Consider the following 20,946-nt stretch of genomic DNA (forward strand, 5'->3'; position numbering starts at 1 on the left):
AGCACAGTCAAGTGTGGCCCAAAAACAAAAACAAACAAGCCAAAAAATAAAAACAAAGGGCTGGAAAGATAGTTGCCTCGTATACAACTGACACTGGTTAGAATGCAACTGACATTGGTTAGATCCCTTAGCTGGACAACACATGACTCCAAAGCACCACCAGGGGTGATCCATGAGCACAGTCAGGAGTAAACCCTGAGAACCAATGGGTGGGGCACGGAAAACAGAAAAAACAAATAAACAAAAAGAGCAAAAGGCTTTAACAAACCACAAGAAATGGTCAAGACTAGGGATGAAATGATGAAAAAGTTAAGCTGTATTAGAAAAAACTGCTAATATAATCGTTATTTTTAAAAAATAATTAATAAGTAAATATGTATAATATATCTATATCTATATATTTCAGGTTTGAGTAGTTGCTTATAATTTAAACAATTTGCCTTCCACACAGCCAGAACTGATTCCTAAGTGCAGAGTCAGGAGTATCCCAAGTACCACTGGGTGTGGTTCAAACACAAACCAAAATACCCAAACCTTTTAATGGAAATATAATATGGGACTGAATTTTATTTCTACTTTGTACTTCATACCATGCAATTTAACTTTATGTGCACATGTACATTTTAGTTCGCAAACACACATGCTTGGCACCACTACAACACATGTAACATTACCTCAGATGTAAACAGCTTACAATCTTCTGACTTGTGGATCATCCTTTATGTCTAATTTAAAAATAAAGAAAACATACATACCCAAACATAATCCTGCAGAATACAATTAAATGAATGCTTAGTTTGTATAATAATTGATCTTATTATCACCCTGATGTAAAAATTTTAACGTGATTTATAATGAAGTTGTTTCTATTAGTAATTCGCCATATAACAGAAGTTCACTATTCCCAGTAGATTTTTTTTTTTTTTGTCACACCTGGCAATGCACAGGGGTTACTCCTGGCTCTGCACTCAGGAATTACTCCTGGTGGTGCTCAGGGGAACATATGGGATGCTGAGAATCGAATCTGGGTCGGCCACATGCAAGACAAACCCCCTACTCGCTGTGCTATCACTCCAGCCCCAGTAGATTTTTTTCAGTAGGCTGACAAACTTTGGGCAGACAGTGACTGTGGAGATGAGGCAGGGTCCTTTCCCTAACTGCCTGCCTAGCTGTTCTGACAAGATCCAGACTCAGTTTACCTGCAAGCAGATGGGTCACTGGCAGCAATTTTCCTATTAGAAAACTGACAGTTCTAGTGAGGTTATTCACAAACCCAGGTCAGGGTCTTCTCTCTCTCCCAAATCTGATAACAGCCTATGAAGCTCTATGAAAAGGAAAATCTGACAAAAGTAAAACTGACTTCCTTAGTAAGTGTTCTCAAGGAGTAACGGAAGGTTGAGGGTGTTCTGGAAAACAGAAGTGACTGTTCCTTATCAGTACTCATGTCCCTGAAGAAGGATCTTAAAAATGAATAATTTGAGCAAAAGAACTCCAGAAAAGGAGACAATCTATCATAGACTTGAGTCTAAAAGTAGGGAAATAAATTTCCCTCATTTTGCTATCTCCCAAGCTCACACAGTTAGGCAGTGTTCTCATTTTTTTTTTAAAGATTGTTCATAATAATGAACACAGCAGGTAGGACATTTGCCTTGCATATGGCCGACCTGGGTTTGATTCCTCTGCCCCTCTCGGAGTGCCCGGCAAGCTACCTAGAGTATCCCATCTACAGAGCAGAGCCTGGCAAGCTGCCCCAAAACAGTAACACCAAGTCTCACAATGGAGACATTACTGGTGTCCATTAGAGCAAATTGATGAACAACGGGAGGACAGTGCTACAGTGCAGTGCTATTCAATATTCCAACACCAATCCCACCATCATTACACCTTCTCATCACCATTATTTTGAATTTTCCAAACCACTACCCAAGCCTGTCTCAAAAGCAGGTCCTAAATGATTCATTTTGTATTGCTTGTTATGTATAGTTCTCTAAAAATGATCAAAAAAGGTTTCCTTAGAAGAAAGTGTGTGTAGACTGTTGTATCTCACCCTGAGCCACTAAGCCCTTGTATGAGAGATTAATAACACGTTGTTATAGATTGACCCTTGTGTGCTAATATTTTTTTACTTGAGATTGGTTGCCTTCTATCTTACATCCTATTCAATGTATGCTACTCCTCCTTTTATGTGGACAAACCAACGCTCTAGGAACTAAGCCACCTGCCCAAGTACTATGTGCCACAGCAGACTTTTTTTTTCCTGCAAAATAATCAAATGTATCTAAAATTACATCCTTAGAAAATTTCAGATGAGTTATGCCTGTGATTAGAATGTATTCTTGAAAGGAAATGTAGGGGATAATTTCTTTTTTATTGACTTTGATTGGGAGGCCACACCCAGAGATGCTCAGGGCTTACTCCTGGGCCTGTGCTCAAGGATCATTCCTGGCAGCCTTGGAGGACCATATGGGGGTGCCAAGGATCAAACCCCATTTGGCAACTGTGCAAAACATATGGAATAATTTAATGGGTTCTGCAGTACGTATTTCTAACTACTAAAATATAGGTAAGTGGGGCCAGAGAAACAGTACAGCAGGTAGGGCATTTGCCTTGCAATGTGGCTAACCCAGGTGAGGTCTTTGATCTCTCGCACCCCATATTGTCCCCTGTGCTCCACCAGGATTGATCCCTGAGCACAGAGCCAGGAGCAAGTACTGAGCACTGTCAGATGTGGCTCCCCAAACAAAATGAAAGATAAATTACTGACAATTGTTTTATTATTCATAAGGTCTTCATGATAAAATTATGAACTATAGCTGGTACAATGAGCTATATTAATGTAGCAGCTGATATCTCTGGTTGCTCACTTAATAATTAATTCATTTAATGTCGAAAACAATTCTAAAATGCAGTAATATTACCCACCTGATTTTATAGAGAAGGAACTGAGGAAGCAAAAGTTATTTATACGCTCCAGGGGATGACAGAAGCCACAGGCTTCCCAGTCTGATAATTGGTTCTGAGACCACTCTACAGACATTCTATTAATGGCAATTACTCACTCTCATTAAGTATTCTAGCCAATATCAGGAAATCCTTACCTCTGGTTTGCTCAGGCTGGATGAAACCAAGGAGCCAGATCCCACGTCCAAATCCCACTGCTTTTTACCATGGTTCTCAGGATCCAAGGCTGCAATTCGCCCATCTAAAGTGCTGATAATTACTAATGACCTGTAAAATTCAAAACCAACAAGACAAAGTATAAGAGAGAGTAAAGATAAGAGAGAGTGAAGATACTGGATTTACATTCAAAAGAAAATCATTGTCCCCTATCCATAGGAGAAAAAGTGGCAAACCCCCTCACAAAGCTGACACTAATCAGCACTACCTTTCAGCTTTCTGAGAGAAACCATGGCAGTAGTGCTAACTGTAGAAGAAGAGAGGCTATTATTTCATCTGTATCAGAGCACTCCTTTCAGCAGCCAATCCTATTTTTCCAACTTAAAAAACCAAGTCATATTATAAAAAACTGAATCATCCTTTCTACCAACTTCCAGTCTATTTCTTGGCCCCCTCTGCCACAAAAAAAAAAAAAAAAAACCTTGATATCATTGAGACATGACTCCAAACCCTTCTCACCCTTCTCTCTTAAACTATGTCTAATCCAGTGTTAGCCTCTCCCACTTAATCACTTAATCCCCATTATTCATCGATTTATTCGAGCGGGTGCCAGTAACGTCTCCATTCATCCCGGTTGCGTGCTAGCGTAGCCCAATGGTATCTGTTCGTTTTAGGAACATGTAGAGCCTCAAACCGATCATTTAGGGTCTTGACGAAGAAGTCTGACCATCTTATAGGTGGGCGTCCACGTGATCTTTTGATGTCTCGTGGAATCCAATCAGTAATGGCTCTAGTCTAGCCTCTCCCATTCCATTGAAAAGAGTCTTGTTGGAGTCACCATAACATTCACGCAGAGAAAGCCCACGATCAGGATTCAGTTCACTTAACCATGTAGCAGTACCTGAAGTAGCAATAGCTATTTCTCCAGTTCCAGAACCCACTCCTTCACGTGGGCCCTTGAATTACCTCACTCTCCTAAGAATGCTGATCTTAGCCTTATGCTACTGTTTTGTCTTCTGGTTCCTCCTCATCTCTCCTATCTCTTAAAATACTCTCTGCCTACCTGTATTTTTTTTTATACTCTCATCCAGTGTTATAACTTAAAACAACACTTATATTCTGACAATCTCCAAATTTTAATTTCTGATTCTAAGCCTCTCTCCTGAACTCTGGACTTGTACACATAACATCAGATTTAGTCAAACAGGATCTGCAAAGATCACACATTCAAAAATCAATACTCCCAAATGACTTCCCCAATTCTTCAAATGCACCATGCGTGATTTTTCCTCAGATCTTGGCAGTTATAGTTTCTCTGCAGCTAATAATTGGCTCTTGCTAAATATTTGCTGAATGGAAGAATGTGTTATACAGCTGTCCTCAGAACTGACTAGGTTTATTTGTCTGCTTCAAAACTACATAGAGGGCAGGAGGAAAGAGGCTTGTCCTGCACACAGCCAACCATAGTTCTTCCCAGTACCAAATGTTTCCCTTAGCATTGCCAGGGATCACTTCCAAACACATACAATTCTGTTCCTCATTAGCATAAAATACAAATTTTATCTCCTCTCTTTCATTTCATATGTAATGTATAAAAATTCAAAATTAAGCACAAGATGTCCAAGATACAAGAAAATTTTAACCTTTCAGAAAAGCTTCCAATAAATAGTTATCCAATGAATAAATAAAACTATTTAGTCCAAAACTGGGCCCGCTCAAGCAAATTGATGAACAATGGGAGGACAGTGTTACAGTCCAAAACAACAACCTATACTAATTTTGAAGTTTTTCAAAGAGTAAATCTCATTTTTGAAAAATCTTGCCACGCTACAAACTAGTTATTCTAGTTAACAAACCAAAATAATGAGAACATTTCAATTTTCTAATACCCAGATTATCCTGCTCTCTAAAGAGATCTATTGGACAATGGTGGAGGAGAAAAATATTACCAGAAAGAATACTAATTCATAATGAAGTTTTCTTTTTCCTAGTGCCATTATAGAAATGTCTGTTTTTTAGTTCAATAATTATTGACTACATATAAATAGGTAAACAAAAAATTCTCTAAGTGAAATGTAACAGTATAAGCAAATAATCTATGAACATTAAAAGAGAACTAGAACACTTTACTTTTATAAAAATACTGTTCATCTATCACCTTAGGTACTTTATTTGTAACAACAGCAAAAGACTTATTTTTTGAATATGTAGTTATTTGTGCTAGTATATACAGATAAACTAAAATTCTAGCTTTCATCTTCAAAACAAAAAAAATCTGTGGCAGTATATTATATGTATATGTGTATCTTATGTACAGGACTATAGCTCTGTCCTCCCTTTGTTCATCGATTTGCTTGAGCAGGCACCAGTAACTTTTTTTTTTTTTTTGGCATACAAATACATCATGGTAGCTTGCCAGGCTTTGCCATGCGGGCGAGATATTCTCGGTAGACTGCCAGGCTCTCCGAGATGGGTGGAGGAATTGAACCTAGGTTGGCTGCATGCAAGGCAAACACTTTTCCGCTGTGCTATCGCTCCAGCCCATGCATAGATATATATATATATGTGTGTGTGTGTGTGTGTGTGTGTATACATATACATATATATATGTATATACATATATATGTTGGGGGGCTATACCCCGTGGTACTCAGGGCTGACTCCTGGCACTCAGAGATCACTCCTGGTGGGGTACTGGGTATGGAACCTGAGTCAGTCACATACAAGGCAAGTGCCCAACCCAGTATAATATTGCTCCAGCCCCTATAAGAACATATTTTAATAAGTCATTTGGGTTTAATATAATTATATTTTCACTGAAAATAACTGACCCAAAACCAAATCCAAACAAAAGAATCCCAACCCCCAAATAAAGAAAATACAGGTTCTTTATCTCCCCTTCCCCTTTTGAGATTTCTATGACAAGATGAATAAACCCTGAATTGACTGAAGAATCAAAACAATTGCAGTGACAGCACTCCCATAACCCAATTCTCTGAAGCTACTCACAAGAAAGATTTCCAATCATTTCCTAATTGCCAGATCCATTCTCATCAGTCCTAGCAGCAGCAACTGAAATGGTGGCTGGATCATCATTCTGCACATCTTCCCCCACCCCCACCCCACTCTCAACCCCCAGCTTTTACAGGAACAACCCCCAATTCCTGTCCAATACACTCCTTAGATACTGTCTATCAGTCTACAGCTCTTACTTTCTAGCAAGTAGGCCAGGGAATTTGAGTCAGCTAACACTCACAGCTTCACTGCTTCCTAGAACATACCAGCCCTAAACCTATAATGTACTTATAGTTCATCTCTCTCCCAACTCTAGTTTTGCATTTTCAACAGGCCACACTTGTTACTAACTAAATGCATTCAGAAAACCTCTTTCCCACATCTTTCTCCATCTACTCTAGCACAATACTTAAATCATACTATACATTTAAACAATAGTCATTCTTCCTCTCCTCCTTTTTTTTTCTGGGGGAGAGGGGCACACCCAGCAGTGCTCAGGGATTACTCAGGAGTGCTCTGCACTCAGGAATTACTTCTGGTGGTGCTCAGTAACCATATGGGATGCCAGGGATTGAATCCTGGCCAGCTGCATGCAAGGCAAGTGCTCTTCCCTACTATACTCTCTCTCTGGCCCTGGAGCTTCTTTTAAATCTCCTTCTTCTTCATTCCCCTCCCCTGTCCTCGATACTCATGACTCACCAGAACACCTTCAAAAGCCTTTCTGACATATTTCAGCCCCGAATCTCTTTATTCTAAACTCTTTCAACACTTTTGTGTGGAAAATAAACTTCAAAAGTCGCCTATGCCCACTGCACATAAAGCCCCTCATAATACAGCATGACCCCCCTATAATTGCACACACACTTTTAACCATTTATGCAAAGTTCCTTCACTATCTGTCTCATATTTTAGTCATTTGAATGTCTAATGAATTTCCCCATTTATTTATTTTGCTTTTGATGTGGGGCTGTGCTACACGTGGCTATGCTAAGGGATCTATCCTGGTGATGCTCCGGGGTGGGCAGTGTATAAGATAAGTACTTTACTCACTACACCATCTCTCTGGTTCCCTGTCCCCCTCCTCCCAATGTTTACAGGTACGATTTAAGCAACAATCAAAATATTCAAATTTCTGAAGAGTAGTTCAAGTTATATTAGATATAACTCTGGTTCAAAGTCAAGGAACAATATTTTGGGTTTTTTTTTTTCAAGGGGATTGGACTTTGGGACCACATCCAGTGACTGATGTTGGAGAGAATACTGATAAGACACCTGCTTTGTACACACCAGGAGTAAGTCCTGAGCAGGGTTGTGAGGTGTGACCCAAATCCTAAAAATAAACAAATCAGCACTCATCTCCCTGAGTGTTCAACTCCATTAGGTTATTCTAAAATACTAAGAATCTCATGGTTCTCCACTTTAGTTCAGCAGATCCACTGGGTTTTAGGAGCCCTGGACTAGGAACCACTAACTTTGCCCATGGTGCAAGCTATCCCCACCCACTATGCCATTGTCACATCACCCCTACTGCCTAATATACCCATGATGCTTCACAAGCAACGATTCATTTACTTGTCATTTCCATTCTCATCATTTATAATGATTTATGTCACATCCATTTTCATGTGGTTTTGGGGGGGTGGCACACCAGGTTTTGGGTGGCACACCCACGAATACTCAGGAATTTATGGCTCTGCACTCAAGAATTATTCCTGGAAGTGCTCAGGGGACCATATGGGATCCCTGTCATTCCATATCAGGGGATGCTAGGGATCAAATTCAGGTTGGCCAGGTATAAGGCAAGTGCCCTACCTGCTAGCTTATACAACCGCTCTGGCACCTATATAGTTGGGCTCACCTTCTGTCAAAGATTCAAAGACAAGTCTAGTGGTCTATTTATTTACACCGAGCACCAAACAGGGGGTAGTCCCTAATAAAACAATAAATGTTGGGGGGCTGGAGCAATAGTACAATGGGTAAGGCATTTGCCTGGCTTGTGGCTGACTGGGGTTCAATTCCTAAAATCCCATAGGGTCCCCCAAGTACCGCCAGGAATGGTTCCTGAATGCAGAACCAGGAGTAACCCCTGAGCATTGCCAGCTGTGCCCAACAACCCCCCACCAAAAAACCCGACAATAAATAATAAATGTAGTGGAATGGTAAATCTACATACAACAAAAACAAAAACAGAGGCTGAGGAAGATGTGAAAAGAGGTTATTTGCCTAATGCCATACACCAAGTAAGAAACTTGAGACAGACTTTGAAGCATGAATTTAGGTTTTCTAACTTTAATCCTATCATTCTGTCAACTGTCAGTGTGCATTAATAAAACTACTATATTATTCCATAATGCACAGCTTTTATTCCTTTCAGAAATCTTAGCAGGATGTCATTCTACCCTGTTTGTTGTACCCTCTTTAAGCCCTCAACTGAACAGACATGACCACAAGTCACCACTAATACCCAAATTAAAAAAAAAAATTGTTTGCTCTGATTTAAATCATCCATATCACCACTCTATTTACAGTTAAATTTATCAGTCTAGTTGGGGATGCCACTCTGTGCTTCCTTGTGTGAAGTGTGGGGGTAGATCCCTAGCATACAAGCTCACAGAAAAAAACAAAACAGAAAAAGTTTGAGTCCAACATCTTGTAAAGGAATCTTCCTACTTATATAAATTTCCCACGTGAAAAAAGAAGCTGGTGAAAGAACATCCTATAAAATTTATAGTTGCTACATTAAAATCAGTAGAACAGTTTTTACTGATTTTTATTTTGTTCTGCTTGGGGGCCACAACCAGCTGACTCCTGACTCTGTGCTCCAGAATCTCTACTTGGAGGACCCAGGTCAGCCATGTGCAAGGCAGGCACTTTACCTCTGTACTAGCTCTCCAGCCCCAACTATTGATTTTTAAATTGTACATTTCCTAAGGGACAAAAATTTACAAAGTTAAACTTTTTGACTAAGTTTAATTTGTTTTTTTAATGTAGCCAAGACTTCTTTAACTAAACATATGCTTTTACTCAAGGAAGCATAAGATCTTATTCAAAAAAAAAATTTAGGACTAATTGGACTTTACTCTTTAGTCCTCACCTACTAAGTAAATCTTCAAATAAAACCTTTTTTTAAACATCACGAGATTAGCCAGACCCAAGTCAAAACAAATATATAAAAATTACTAAGTATACTTTACAACTCTGGCTTATCAGCTATATGGACCTTTAAAAAATCATCAAGGGGCCAGAGAAATAGTACAGCAGATAAGGCGCTTCTCTTAAAATAGTACAACAAATAAGGCACTCTCTTGCACAGCCAACCTCAGTTTGCTCCCTAGTATGCATATGGTCCCTCAAGCTCTGCGAGGAATGATCCCTGAGCATCGAGCCAGTAACAGCCTGGTAGCACTGTCCTCCCACTGTTCATCAATTTGCTCGAGTGGGCACCCGTAATGTCTCCATTGTGAGACTTGCTGTTACTGTTTTTGGCATATTGAATACGCCACAGGGAGCTTGTCAGGCTCTGCTGTGCAGGTGGGATACTCTCAGTAGCTTGCCGGGCTCTCTGAGAGGGATGGAGAAATCCTGGTATGCCCCAAAACCAAACACAATAAATAATTATGAATGTGAAAATCTCAGGGAAGCCAGACTTCTGTGCCACTGATTCACAATAATTTGTGAAAGAATGAAATGAGTTATTAAATCCTTCCTCCTGCATTAAATATTTATTTTCATGTACTCTCTCTTGTTCTCGCTTTCTCTCTCACTAATGTTATCTCATTTTAAAAGTAATTTTACAGATGTACAAATTAAAGAAGACTCATAGATTAATCTGAAATGTAGTAACACCTTTTTTTCGAAGGGAATAAGGGCAGAGGGAAAAGGGGTAAGTATTTATAAATTAGTGCAAGAATTGAGATAAAACTAGCCCTTTCTATCTTCTGAGCTTGGCAGATGGTCCCTATAGGAAGATGCCCAGTCGATCATAAGAATTGCAAGTAACACTAGAAAGGAGAGATTGTGATTTTCTTCCTAATTTTCTGCTGTGACCATTTCATTTAAATTTTAACTAGATGTAATGTTTAACAAAAGAAATGACAAGAACTGACAAAAGAACTGACAAGACTACCAGAAAAACATGTTTTTTTTAAAGAAAAAAATGTGTATTCACTCAAGACACAGACTATTTAGAATAAAACCAATGAAAATTTCATCAAGGAGGGAAAAGAAGATCTAGTGAGTTCCACATGGCTTCTCCAGCATCGAAAGACAACACTGGGAAAAAACAGACATCTTCATTCCCCACCTCCCTCTTTTTAAATTTTACAAGTACCACAGCTCTTCACAGCTGTTTGTAATAAACGCTTGGTTAATTCAAATCTGTTCCCCTAATCAGCCTCCTTGAAACAAACAGGATATTGGTCTATTATTATGGACCTGATCATTTCTGGTCTTCTACTTATTTAAAAAACGATTTAAAAGCTTAGCAATTTTTCATCTATCTATCTCCTGATGACACGAAATCAATTTACTTACCAAGGTTTTCAAAAACTTCCCACACTATCTTCAGATACCAGACAAATGTCCTTACTAGGAAGTGAGGAGGGCAGAGAGGAGGGCTCCTGAGGGCTACCCGGGAGGCCGGGGACCCTACCTGCAATTTTTAATGAACCAAGCCGGTAGTTCAATGCAAGGGTCCAAGGACCCAAGAATATGTGCTGCTCCAACCTTACTGTGCCAGGGATTACCCAGGAGCATTGCAGGCAGGAGCCTCCAACAAGGCACCCACAATGCTCAGAGAACCATGTGGTTTCAGGAATCAAACCACGGTGAAATGAGGCTGAAAGCAGCTGCAAATGAGGCTTATGCCCTACCACTACCCAGCACCTGTCTTCACCGCTCTTGTTCCTCCTTGCCAAGTGGACATCCCCAACTCCACTTCCCCCTCGTCTAGGCATTTTCAGTGTCTATACAGGATCTCCTTTGAGTGCACAAGTTCAAGACCACAAGTCTGTGGTCCTAACACTTACCTCCTGTCAGGTTTTATGGTGAGGTAAAGAGGCCATGGGGATAAAAAGGATGACCTCTAGCAATCTGAGTACTCTCTGCCATTTCACTCGACTTCTTTGGGAAATCACTGATCCCTCATTTTTGTCCATCCTCACCCTACGTCTCCAACCTAGCCAGCTCTTTTCCATCTCCATTGCTGGCCCACCTTCTCTACCTAAGGCCTTGATCGAGAGCCTACTCTCACTCCAAACCTATTTACCCTGACATCCTGCCTGTTCCAATCACTTCCAACTACCAGATCACTCCCTCTGATGTATGCCTGCACCTCCAATTCATCATGTCCAACATGAAACCCTTTCTTTATCTTTCACATTTCCTAAATCTCTTGATTTTCTATGCTTGTACTCACCAATATATCATTATGGTGGTGCTAAAGGACAAGGAATCAACTGATTTTCCACAAAGGCAGAATCTATCAAATCTCCCCACTCGGTTCAACTAAACAGTAAAGCTCTCATTTGCACTGCTATATACTCCTTTTGATATCCTTATCTCAAATGACGGTATTATGGTATTAGAAGCTTTTTTTTAACTTCTTCATTTCTCCCTTGTTTATATGTTTTTGGAGGGGACACACCCAGCAGTGACTCTGCACTCATTCCCAGCGGTGCTCAGGGGACCACATGGAATGCCGAACTGCTGTGGATCTGCTGTGTGCAAGGCAAACTCCCTACTCTCTCCTTGGCCCCCTCATCCTCCCTTCTTCTTTTTTCATTTTTGGCCACACCCAGCAGCATTCAGAGCTTACTCCAGTCTCTATGCTCTGCAACCACTTCTGGTGGGGCTCGGGGGAACATATTTGGTGCCAGGGATAGAACCCAGGTCAGCCACATGCAAGGCAAGCTCTTTATTTATTTATTTATTTATTTATTTTTATTGTGGGCTGGAGTGATGGCATAGCAGGTAGGGCGTTTGCCTTCCACGCGGCCAACACAGCTGACCCGAGTTCGATTCCTCCACCTCCTCTCAGAGAGCCTAGCAAGCCACCGAGAGTATCTTGCCAGTATGGCAAAGTCTGGCAAGTTACCCGTGACGTATTCGATATGCCAAACACAGTAACAAGTCTCACAATGTTACTGGGACCACTTGAGCAAATCGATGAGCAACAGGAGGACAGTGACAGTGATTTTTATTGAATCACTATTGAGATACAGTTACAAAGTTTTCATGTTTGAGTTTCAATCATACAATGATTGAACACCCATCCCTCCACCAGTGCACATTCTCCACCACCAATGTCCCCAGTATAACCCCGCATTACAAACCTCCCCCTGCCTCCATGGCAGACAATTTCCCCCATTCTCTCTCTCTACTTTGGGGCATTACGGATTGCGATACAGATACTGAGAGGTTATCACATTTGGGCTTTCATCTACTTTCAACACATCTCCCATCCTGAACAATTCCTCCAACCATCATTGTCTTAGTGATCCTTTCTCTATTCCAGCTGCTTTCTTCCCCAGATCATGATATAGGCTTCCAACTATGGAGAATATTCCTCACCCTTGTGTCTACTGTCCTAGGTGTCACTCTCATATTATGTTATTTTATATTCCACAAGTGAATGCAGTCCTTCTATGTTTATCCCTCTATTTCTCATTTCACTTAGCATGATACTCTCCATGTTCATCCACTTATAAGCAAATTTCATGACTTCATCTCTCCTAACAGCTGAACAGTATTCCATTGTGTAGATGTACCAAAGTTTCTTTAACCAGTTGTCTATTCTCGGGCACTTGGGTTATTTTCAGATTCTGACTACTGTGAATAGTGCTGCAATGAACATATAGGTGCAGATGTCATTTCTACTATGCTTTTTTGCACCCTCGAGATATATTCCCAAAAGTGGTATTGCAGGGTCATATGGAAGCTCAATTTCTAGTTTTTGAAGGAATACCCTATTGTTTTCCAAAAAGGCTGGACGAGTCAGCATTCCCACCATCAGTGAAAGAGTATCCCCTTCTCCCTACAGCCACACCAATACTGGTTGTTTTTGTTCTTTTGAATATGTGCCAGTCTCTGTGGTGTGAGGTGATATCTCATTGTTGCTTTGATTAAGACAAGCACTTTAGCCTCTGTGCTCACTCTCAGGCCCCGGGAAGTATTTCTTAAGCACAAATTTTTCAGTCCTGGTATTCGAGATACTCAAACACAAAGTCTCTCAGACTGTAATTATCATATGTTTCACATGGTGATCCTGTTAAAATGCTGACATTCACTCAATGGTTATGGAGCGACGGCTGATTCTGCATTTCTACCATGCTCCTCATTTCTACCATGATGGGGATGATCATGCTAAAATGTAAGATGATGGCAGCTGGAGAGATAGTACAGGGGATAAGACCCTTGCTTTGCATGCAGCTGACCCTGATTTGATCCCCAGCACCCCATATAGCCCCCTTGAGTTCACCAGGAGTGATCCCTACACACAGAGCCAGAAGGCCTGAGTACTGGTGGATGTGCTTCCCCCACAAAAAGGTGCTGTGTGTGTGTGTGTGTGTGTGTGTGTGTGTGTGTGTGTAATATGGCTCCAAGCTGCTCTTCAAATTTCATCTTCTATTCAACCCTACCTAGCCCACAGGTCTAAATCTCTCTCACACACACACATATATGTCTGTGTCTCTCATGCATATATGTCACACACATACACTCACATACACACAGGATTTCTCTAATTTCTACCTTCTATGCCACTTCCTGTTACTCAAATCCCACCTGTGTCTTCTCAGGAAGCAAACATTCAGTCTTCTCACCTAATTCACCTCAAACTCTACCCACTGAACACCACAAAACTTTGAGGGGAGGAGGGTTTTTTCAACTCTGTGGTGTCAGAGTTGAACCTCTGGCTTCACATATGCCAGGCAAGTGCTTTACTACCAGGCCAAAGCCCCAGACCCTACGAAAACCTTAGAACACCAAGGGCACCAGTTCTGCTCTACAGTATCACTCTGAGACTCCTCTGTGCTACACAATCTCTCCTATGGAGAACTGGAATTATCTGTGTAAGCTGTGTAACCACAGTCTAAGTGTCAATAAATCCCTACCAGCTGCGGTGGATCTGTACTAGGAGAAAAAGGAAAAATATTACCTCTTCCAGGAAATCTAGCAAAACTGAAAAAAAAAAAAAGGTCAAATATTGGCTACTTAGAAAAAAGAATCTACACATAAACATTCAGCTGTTTATGAGAGAACATGCCCAGACAACTTTAGTACCTATTTATTGTAGGCTTCAGGTATATAGATCAGTATTCTGATACTTAAACAAAAGTTAAATCTATGACAAGTTAGATAATAGAGGAGGTATAGTCCTTGCCTTGTGTAGGTTTGACCCTAGCTCAATCCCAGACATAGCATATGGTCCCCTGAGCACCACTGGGAGTGACCTCTAGGCAGGAAGCCCCTGAACACTGCTGGGTGTGGCCTCAAAAACAAACATACATAAATCTAATTTATGACCTAGTAATTTCTACATTGTCAGTTTACAATACTTTGTTTTCGGCTCATGTCCTTCCAGATTTAATTTACCTACAGCTCCCTTTATCACTCCGTTATATGGGGCATCTTTTTCTCCCTAAGTGTGCTAAGTCTAAAGGCACATTATTTTACAATCACAATGCCCTATATTTGGGTCCACACTTAGAACCGAGCTTTAGGGGCTGGAGAGATAGCACAGCAGGTAGGGCGTTTGCCTTGCACACGGCCGACCCGGGTTCGATCCCCAGCATCCCATATGGTCCCCCAAGCACCGCCAGGAGTAATTCCTGAGTGCATGAGCCAGGAGTAACCCCTGTGCATTGCTGGGTGTGACCCAAAAAAGAAAAAAGAAAGAAAGAAAGAAACGGGCTTTAAAGATACTTAAGGTGTCCGTAACAAACATTTCTAAGAAGCCTAAACAACTAAGCTAACCCTAGATTAAAGGTTCATATAATAAATCCTCCCAATATCCAACATACCAATATCGAACGTACACCGCTCTTCAACTTTGGTGTTCAAGAATTACTTGATTGGAGCGGGTAAGGCGTTTGCCTTGCACGGGGCTGACCCAGTTCGATCCCTGGCACCCCATATGGTCCCTGGAGCCCCCCCATAAGAGTGATCCCCTAAGAGCCAGGTGTCAACCCAGTACACCGCTACGTGTGCCCACAAACAAACAAAGGAAGAATTAATCTGGAGTGCCTGTCAAATTTTCGGAGTTGAGTTTCTAAGACAGGGAAAGTCTGATCAGGAGGGGCCTGAAACTGCAGGTGTTCCTCAGAGCTTTAATGACTGCGATCCTGACCTCAACCTAGTTTCACTACATTCTGAGTCCTGCTCAAGGAAATGTAGGAACATGCAGAAATCTCTTCGTAAAGTCCTTGTCCCCAACAGCTGTCCGCTGTCACACCTGCAGAGCGATTGAGGAGAGGAATAAAGGCGGGGAAGGTGACTGTAAGTTCCTAGCGGCACGTAGAAAGCTCCGAAACAATGAAAGAAGGAAAGTGACTTTTCTTTGCAACCTCTGCGCTTCCTCCTCCAAGCGTCCCCCAGGATACCTGCGAGGACGCCACTGTCGCCCGCGAGCCCAGACCCGGCACCTGGAGCCCAGCGGAAGCCAGTCCGCTGGTCCCGAGGATGGGAAGGCGGGCCCGCGTCACGCGCGGTGGGGGGCCCGGGCGCACCCCCACCCCGTGCTTCCAGGGGCGGGCATAAACACATCTCTGGCCCGGGGTCGGCCGCGCCGCGCTCACCTGCCGCGTGGCCGCAGCTCGGCCTCGTCGTCGGGTTCGGGCTCCCGCGGTTCCGGGTCGCTCGCGGCAGCCGGCAGCGCCTCGGCGTCCTCCACTGTCACTTCGGCCGTAGTCCCAGCCCCGCTGGCCGGCACCCGCGCGGCGGAGGTGGGAGCGGCCGCAGCCCCCAGACCAAATGCCGCCTCCGCCCTCGGTGCAGGGAGCTCGGGGGCGCGCCTGGCGGCCACTGTCCTCACAACCAGCCCCAGCAGCAGCGGCAGCAGCAGAGCCCGCGCCAGCGGCCCGGAGCGGGTGGCGCGCTCCATCAGCGGACCGCCCTGCGCGCGGGCATGGAGGTGCAGCTGCCGGCGCCCGCCTCTCCTGTCGCTCGGCGCCCTCCACCAAAACGAGGACGGCCTAGTGACCCGCCGTCTCCCCGAGGGCCTGGACAACCAGCCGCTTCCCCCGGGCCACGTCTTAGCCCGGCCTCCGCCACCGCCACCTGAGTGACAGCCTCCCTCGGACATCGCCCATTGAGCAAACTTGCCGCGCGTCTGCCCTCGGATTGGCTGGGAGCGCCGCCACTCCCCGGGCGCAGGCGAGTCCTATTGGGAAAGATGGGCCTTACCCGGGTGTCAACAGCACGCCAGCCAATCAAATCGTATTGTGGTAGGCAGCGGCCCAGCCCTCTTCCGCATACGATCACCAATGGGAAACGTCCGTCCTGCCGGCGTCTTCTATGATTGGTTGGCTCTGGAATTCCCGGAATATCTTTATCCCGGTGGATTGGGCCTTGGGGTTGTTGGCCTCGCCTCTCGACGCGAGGCGCTAGAGCAAACTTGAAGATGATTGGTAGAGGTGAATGGCCTTCAGAACGCCGATAGAACTTATCTTTGATTGGTTGGAAGCGGTACTTAATACGTGGCTGATTCTGAGTGTGGAGAGGACAGTCCCAAGTGAAAGAAGAGTGGGAGGCGAGTCCCAGGTGGCGGGGAGGCGGCTTGTCTTAAAGGAGCTGGTATGTTTGGAAAGGTACGAAGAAAGCGGGGGAAAGTCTCCGCGTAGGAAACTTTTTGGGGTTCCTAGCAATGCAACGAGTAAGGCGGCTTGCCTCGAAGGGGCGTGCGTGTCACCGTGGCTGCGCTGAGCATCACGACTTATTAGAGATGCACGAATCTGCAGTCAACTGTCCGACACGCCCCCTTCCTCCTGATAAAGGAGAAGGAACCAGTGCGTTTACGTAATTTGTCTAAGGTCACACAGTTATTTACAGACCATGATTCTAACCGAAACCTTTTGACACTGGTGACTCTGTACCCCGTACAGGGCTTTACCAAAGAGATAAAACTGCAAAAGACCAAACTGGAGAAGACTGAATATTAGTTTAGGTGTTGGACCTTTGGGGGAGGAGCAAGGAGGCTACACCCAGTAGTGCTTGAAGACTACTCTTGGCTCTATGTTCCGGGGTCACTACTGGAGGTTATCCGGGTACTGTCTGGTTGCAGGGATCTAACCACGACCCCACTGTGTGCAAGGCGTGCGCTCAGTAACTTGGACCATCTTCCTCGCCCCTCACTGGAACAGTGAAGAAAGCCTGAAGATTTTTGAGCAGATGCGTGAATTGATGAAAGTTGTGGTTTAGGGGGGTGGGAATGTTGTTCCGTGATCAGTCGCGAGTACGCAAGTATCCCAAATGTGTGCCTTTTCGTTGGATTCCAGGCAGAAAGGCAGGAAGGAAGGCAGGAAGGCAGAAAGACTAGTGGAAGATAAAGCAGGTCTGTAGTATTTTCAAAAGAACAGCATATATAAAAAAAAAAAAAAGAACAGCATAAACAACAACAACAACAAAAAAGCACTGTAGTCTGGAAGCTTTCCCCCACATTCATTCTGTTCCAAAGCAAAACAAAAAGCCCCCTTTCCCTTCCACTTCCCTCGGTTCCTTGCTTCTCAATAAAGCAATAGTGTGTCCTAAACTTGTCTCTAATTTGTCTTCTTTCCTCATACTACAGACTTTTATTCCCACAACAACTCCAGAACTGCTTTTGCTGAGATTACCATAGTATTTCATGGTTTGATGTATCAGTTCTTTTCATGCTGAATGATATTATAGTGTCTGTGTATACCACAGTTTACCCATTTTCCTTCTGAAGGACAACTTGGTTGCTTTTAGGTTTTGACAATTATGAAGAAAGCTGCTATTATTCATGTGCATGTTCTGTGTGGACATACATTTTTAGCTCCGTTGGGTGAATACCAAAGAATACAACTGTTAAACTGAAAGATGAAAGTATGTTTAGTTTTTCTTTGTTGGTTTTTTTTTTTTTTTGGTTGGGGGCCGCACCTGGCAGTGCTGAGGGTTCACTCCTGGCTCTGTGCTCAGGGATCATTCCTAGTGGGCTGGGGAACCATTTTGAGGACCGAATCTGGGTCTCCAGTTTGCAAAGCAAACACCCTATCTGCTATACTATCACTCTGGCCCTAGTTTTGTAAGAAGCTGGCAAATTGTCTTCCAAAGTGACTATATCGGTGCATTTGACTATCAGTGATTCAGAGTTCCTGTTGTTCCACTCCATCAACAACTCTGTTATTGTCAATATTTTGGATTTTACTGTTCTTTAAGACTTATGTCTTAAATTAATTTTCATTTTCTCTAATGATATACAATTTTGTTTTTATATGATTATTTTCCACCTGTATATCTTTTGGGGTGGTGGTTTGGGGAAAACACACCTAGTGGTCAGGAGGCAGGGGTTGTTACTCCCAGCTCTGTGCATTGGGTTCACTCCTAGTGGTAGTCAGGCGGCATCTAACAGGGGTCAGCTGCAGGCAAGGAGAGCACCTTGATCCCTGTAGTAACTCTCTGTTTATATATATCTTCTTTAGTGAGGTATCTGTTCATCTGATATTTTGCCCATTCTTTAAGCTGTTCATTTTCAGATTGTTGAGATTTAGGAGTTATTTTACATATTTTGAGTGACATTTTATCAGATGTCTCTTTTGTAGATAATTTTCTCTGAGTGTGGTAAACTTGATTTTATGAAAACAAAGATTACTGGAGCTATAGAGGGATATTTTGAAATCAAACAGAATCAAACCAGTCTCCCTCTCTAAACATGGCAGCCTCAGCAAAACAGAAGAATAAGAAGAAAGTCTGTGTCAAGCTGGATACATAGTACAGCAGGTAAGGCACTTGCCTTGCATACAATCCACCCAGGTTCAATCTCCGGCATCCTATATAGTCCCCTGAGCCCACCAGCACAGCAGTAATTCTTGAGTGCAGAGCCAGGAGTAATCCCTAAGCATTGCTGGGTATGACTCCAAATCAAAAAATAAGTTAAAAAATAGCTTTATAACTATCTAGAGTTTTGTATGTTAATTCTCTCTCTCTCCTCTCTCTCTCTCTCTCTATCTATCTATCTATCTATCTATCTATCTTTCTCTGTCTCTCTCTCTCTGTCTCTCTGTCTCTCTCTTTTTTGTTTTGGGACCATATCCAACAGGGCTTGGGAGGACCATATATGGTGCTGGGAACTGAATCTGGGTTGGTCACATGCCTGGCAAGCTCCCTACCTGCTGTACTCTCTTTATAGCCCTGTGTGTGTTAATTTTACATGCAAAACTCAAGGACCCATATAGGATCTAAACCAGCTTTCTAGAAGCACTAAGTTGATGGCCCACACTGGGATGTGGATTGATGCAGGGCTAGGGTCATTGTGATAACAGGAAGCAAAAACCATGATGGAGTCTATGATTCCAGGCTAAGGAAAGAGCATTTGGTAGAGGTTGGTGCCTACAGATGAGGAGGAGAACATTCTGAAAGGCAAAAACTAAGTAATTTTTGTTTTGTTTATAGGCCACACCCAGTTCTGCTCAGGGATCATTCCAGGAGGAACTTGGGGGACCATATGTGGTGCCAGGAATGGAACCCAGGTCAGCTGCGGGCAAGACAATCATCCTGGTCCTCGTACAGTGGTCCTAGCTCAGGCTTGCAGGGGACCATTCTGTAGACATGTGACATACAGGATGATGATGAATGTCGAGAGGAGATTCCTCTTGGGAGGATTATGGGAGCAATGCCGCACATTCACACAAAGACCCAAACTGTTTAAAACCTTGAGCATCTTCCTAAAGAAGATGATCCCTCTCTCAAACCCTCTGTCCATTTGAGCAGTCACTACCTGTGGGAATACAAAGCCTGTTGACACAGCTGTTAGAGAAGAGCACAGCAGAAGGAACAGCAGAAATTACAGCGTCAGCTGGCTGAATCAGACCAGAAGGTTGGCCTCAGAAGAGAGGCCTAAGCTGGTGAAGAAGCTCAGGAAAGGGAACTATTAAGAACAGGAAGTGAGTCATCGTAGACCGAGACCTTGGGCACATCTGACAGAAATGCTTGCATTTTCTCCTGCAGACATGTAGGCTTAGAGAAAGAGTGAGACATTTCTAGACTTAATTTTTTAGCTTCAAAGCCTCCCAAACTTTCTAAACTCTAGCCTTATGACTAGAGACTGATTACTGTTCCGTCTCAAAACTTGATCCTAAGTAGCGATCTTTATAAGAGGTGGGGTAGGGATGGGGGTGTGGGGTGGAGGTAAGTAGTTCTGGCCTAACTGTTTGAAGGAACAACAAGGGAAGGTGAAAATCAAATAAATATGGTGAATGTCTCAAAAGTTTAATATGGAGATTCTAGCTGTAGTCCAGGAGGTTGGGAAATGTCAGGAAGGAGAGCTGAAAGGTTCAGGACTCAGCGCCAGCACCTGAGGCTAGAAAGCATAAAAGAAATCCAGTGTGAGGTAGACATGGAACCTAAGGAAATAACATCTCTTTACATCATTGACACTGAAGATGGAAACAAAGGTAAATATTATACAGAGTAGCTCTCTATATCCTTTGCTTTCTGCACCGGGGAAGAGATTCAAGAACAATCAAACCTCTTGGGGCTGGACAGGTAGTACAGTGGGTAGAATGCTTGTCTTGCATGAGGCCAACCCGTTTCCAGTCTTGGGCACCTGAGCACCTCCAGGAAGGGTTCATGAGTGCAGAT

At 43.1% G+C, this 20,946-nt stretch overlaps 1 protein-coding gene across 2 annotated transcripts in view; it reads right to left on the minus strand.

The window, feature by feature from the left end:
• EIF2AK3 (eukaryotic translation initiation factor 2 alpha kinase 3) overlaps positions 1-16,421 on the minus strand; it is a 71,885-nt gene extending 55,464 nt beyond the window's left edge. Inside the window, exons 1-2 of one of the 2 annotated variants that reach the window (XM_056117128.1) lie at positions 15,927-16,421; positions 3,099-3,228 (exon numbers count right to left, since the gene is read on the minus strand). In XM_056117128.1, the coding sequence (XP_055973103.1) occupies positions 3,099-3,228; positions 15,927-16,231 (435 nt within the window). In that variant the 5' untranslated portion in view covers positions 16,232-16,421. Of the gene's footprint in view, positions 1-674; positions 726-3,098; positions 3,229-15,926 lie in introns of those variants that run through there. The other variant, XM_056117136.1, reaches the window with a different exon arrangement.
• Between the last annotated feature and the right edge of the window lie 4,525 nt (positions 16,422-20,946).

The sequence above is a fragment of the Sorex fumeus genome, unplaced genomic scaffold (assembly GCF_029834395.1).
Source record: "Sorex fumeus unplaced genomic scaffold, SorFum_2.1 ptg000003l, whole genome shotgun sequence".
Classification (NCBI taxonomy): Eukaryota; Metazoa; Chordata; class Mammalia; order Eulipotyphla; family Soricidae; genus Sorex; species Sorex fumeus.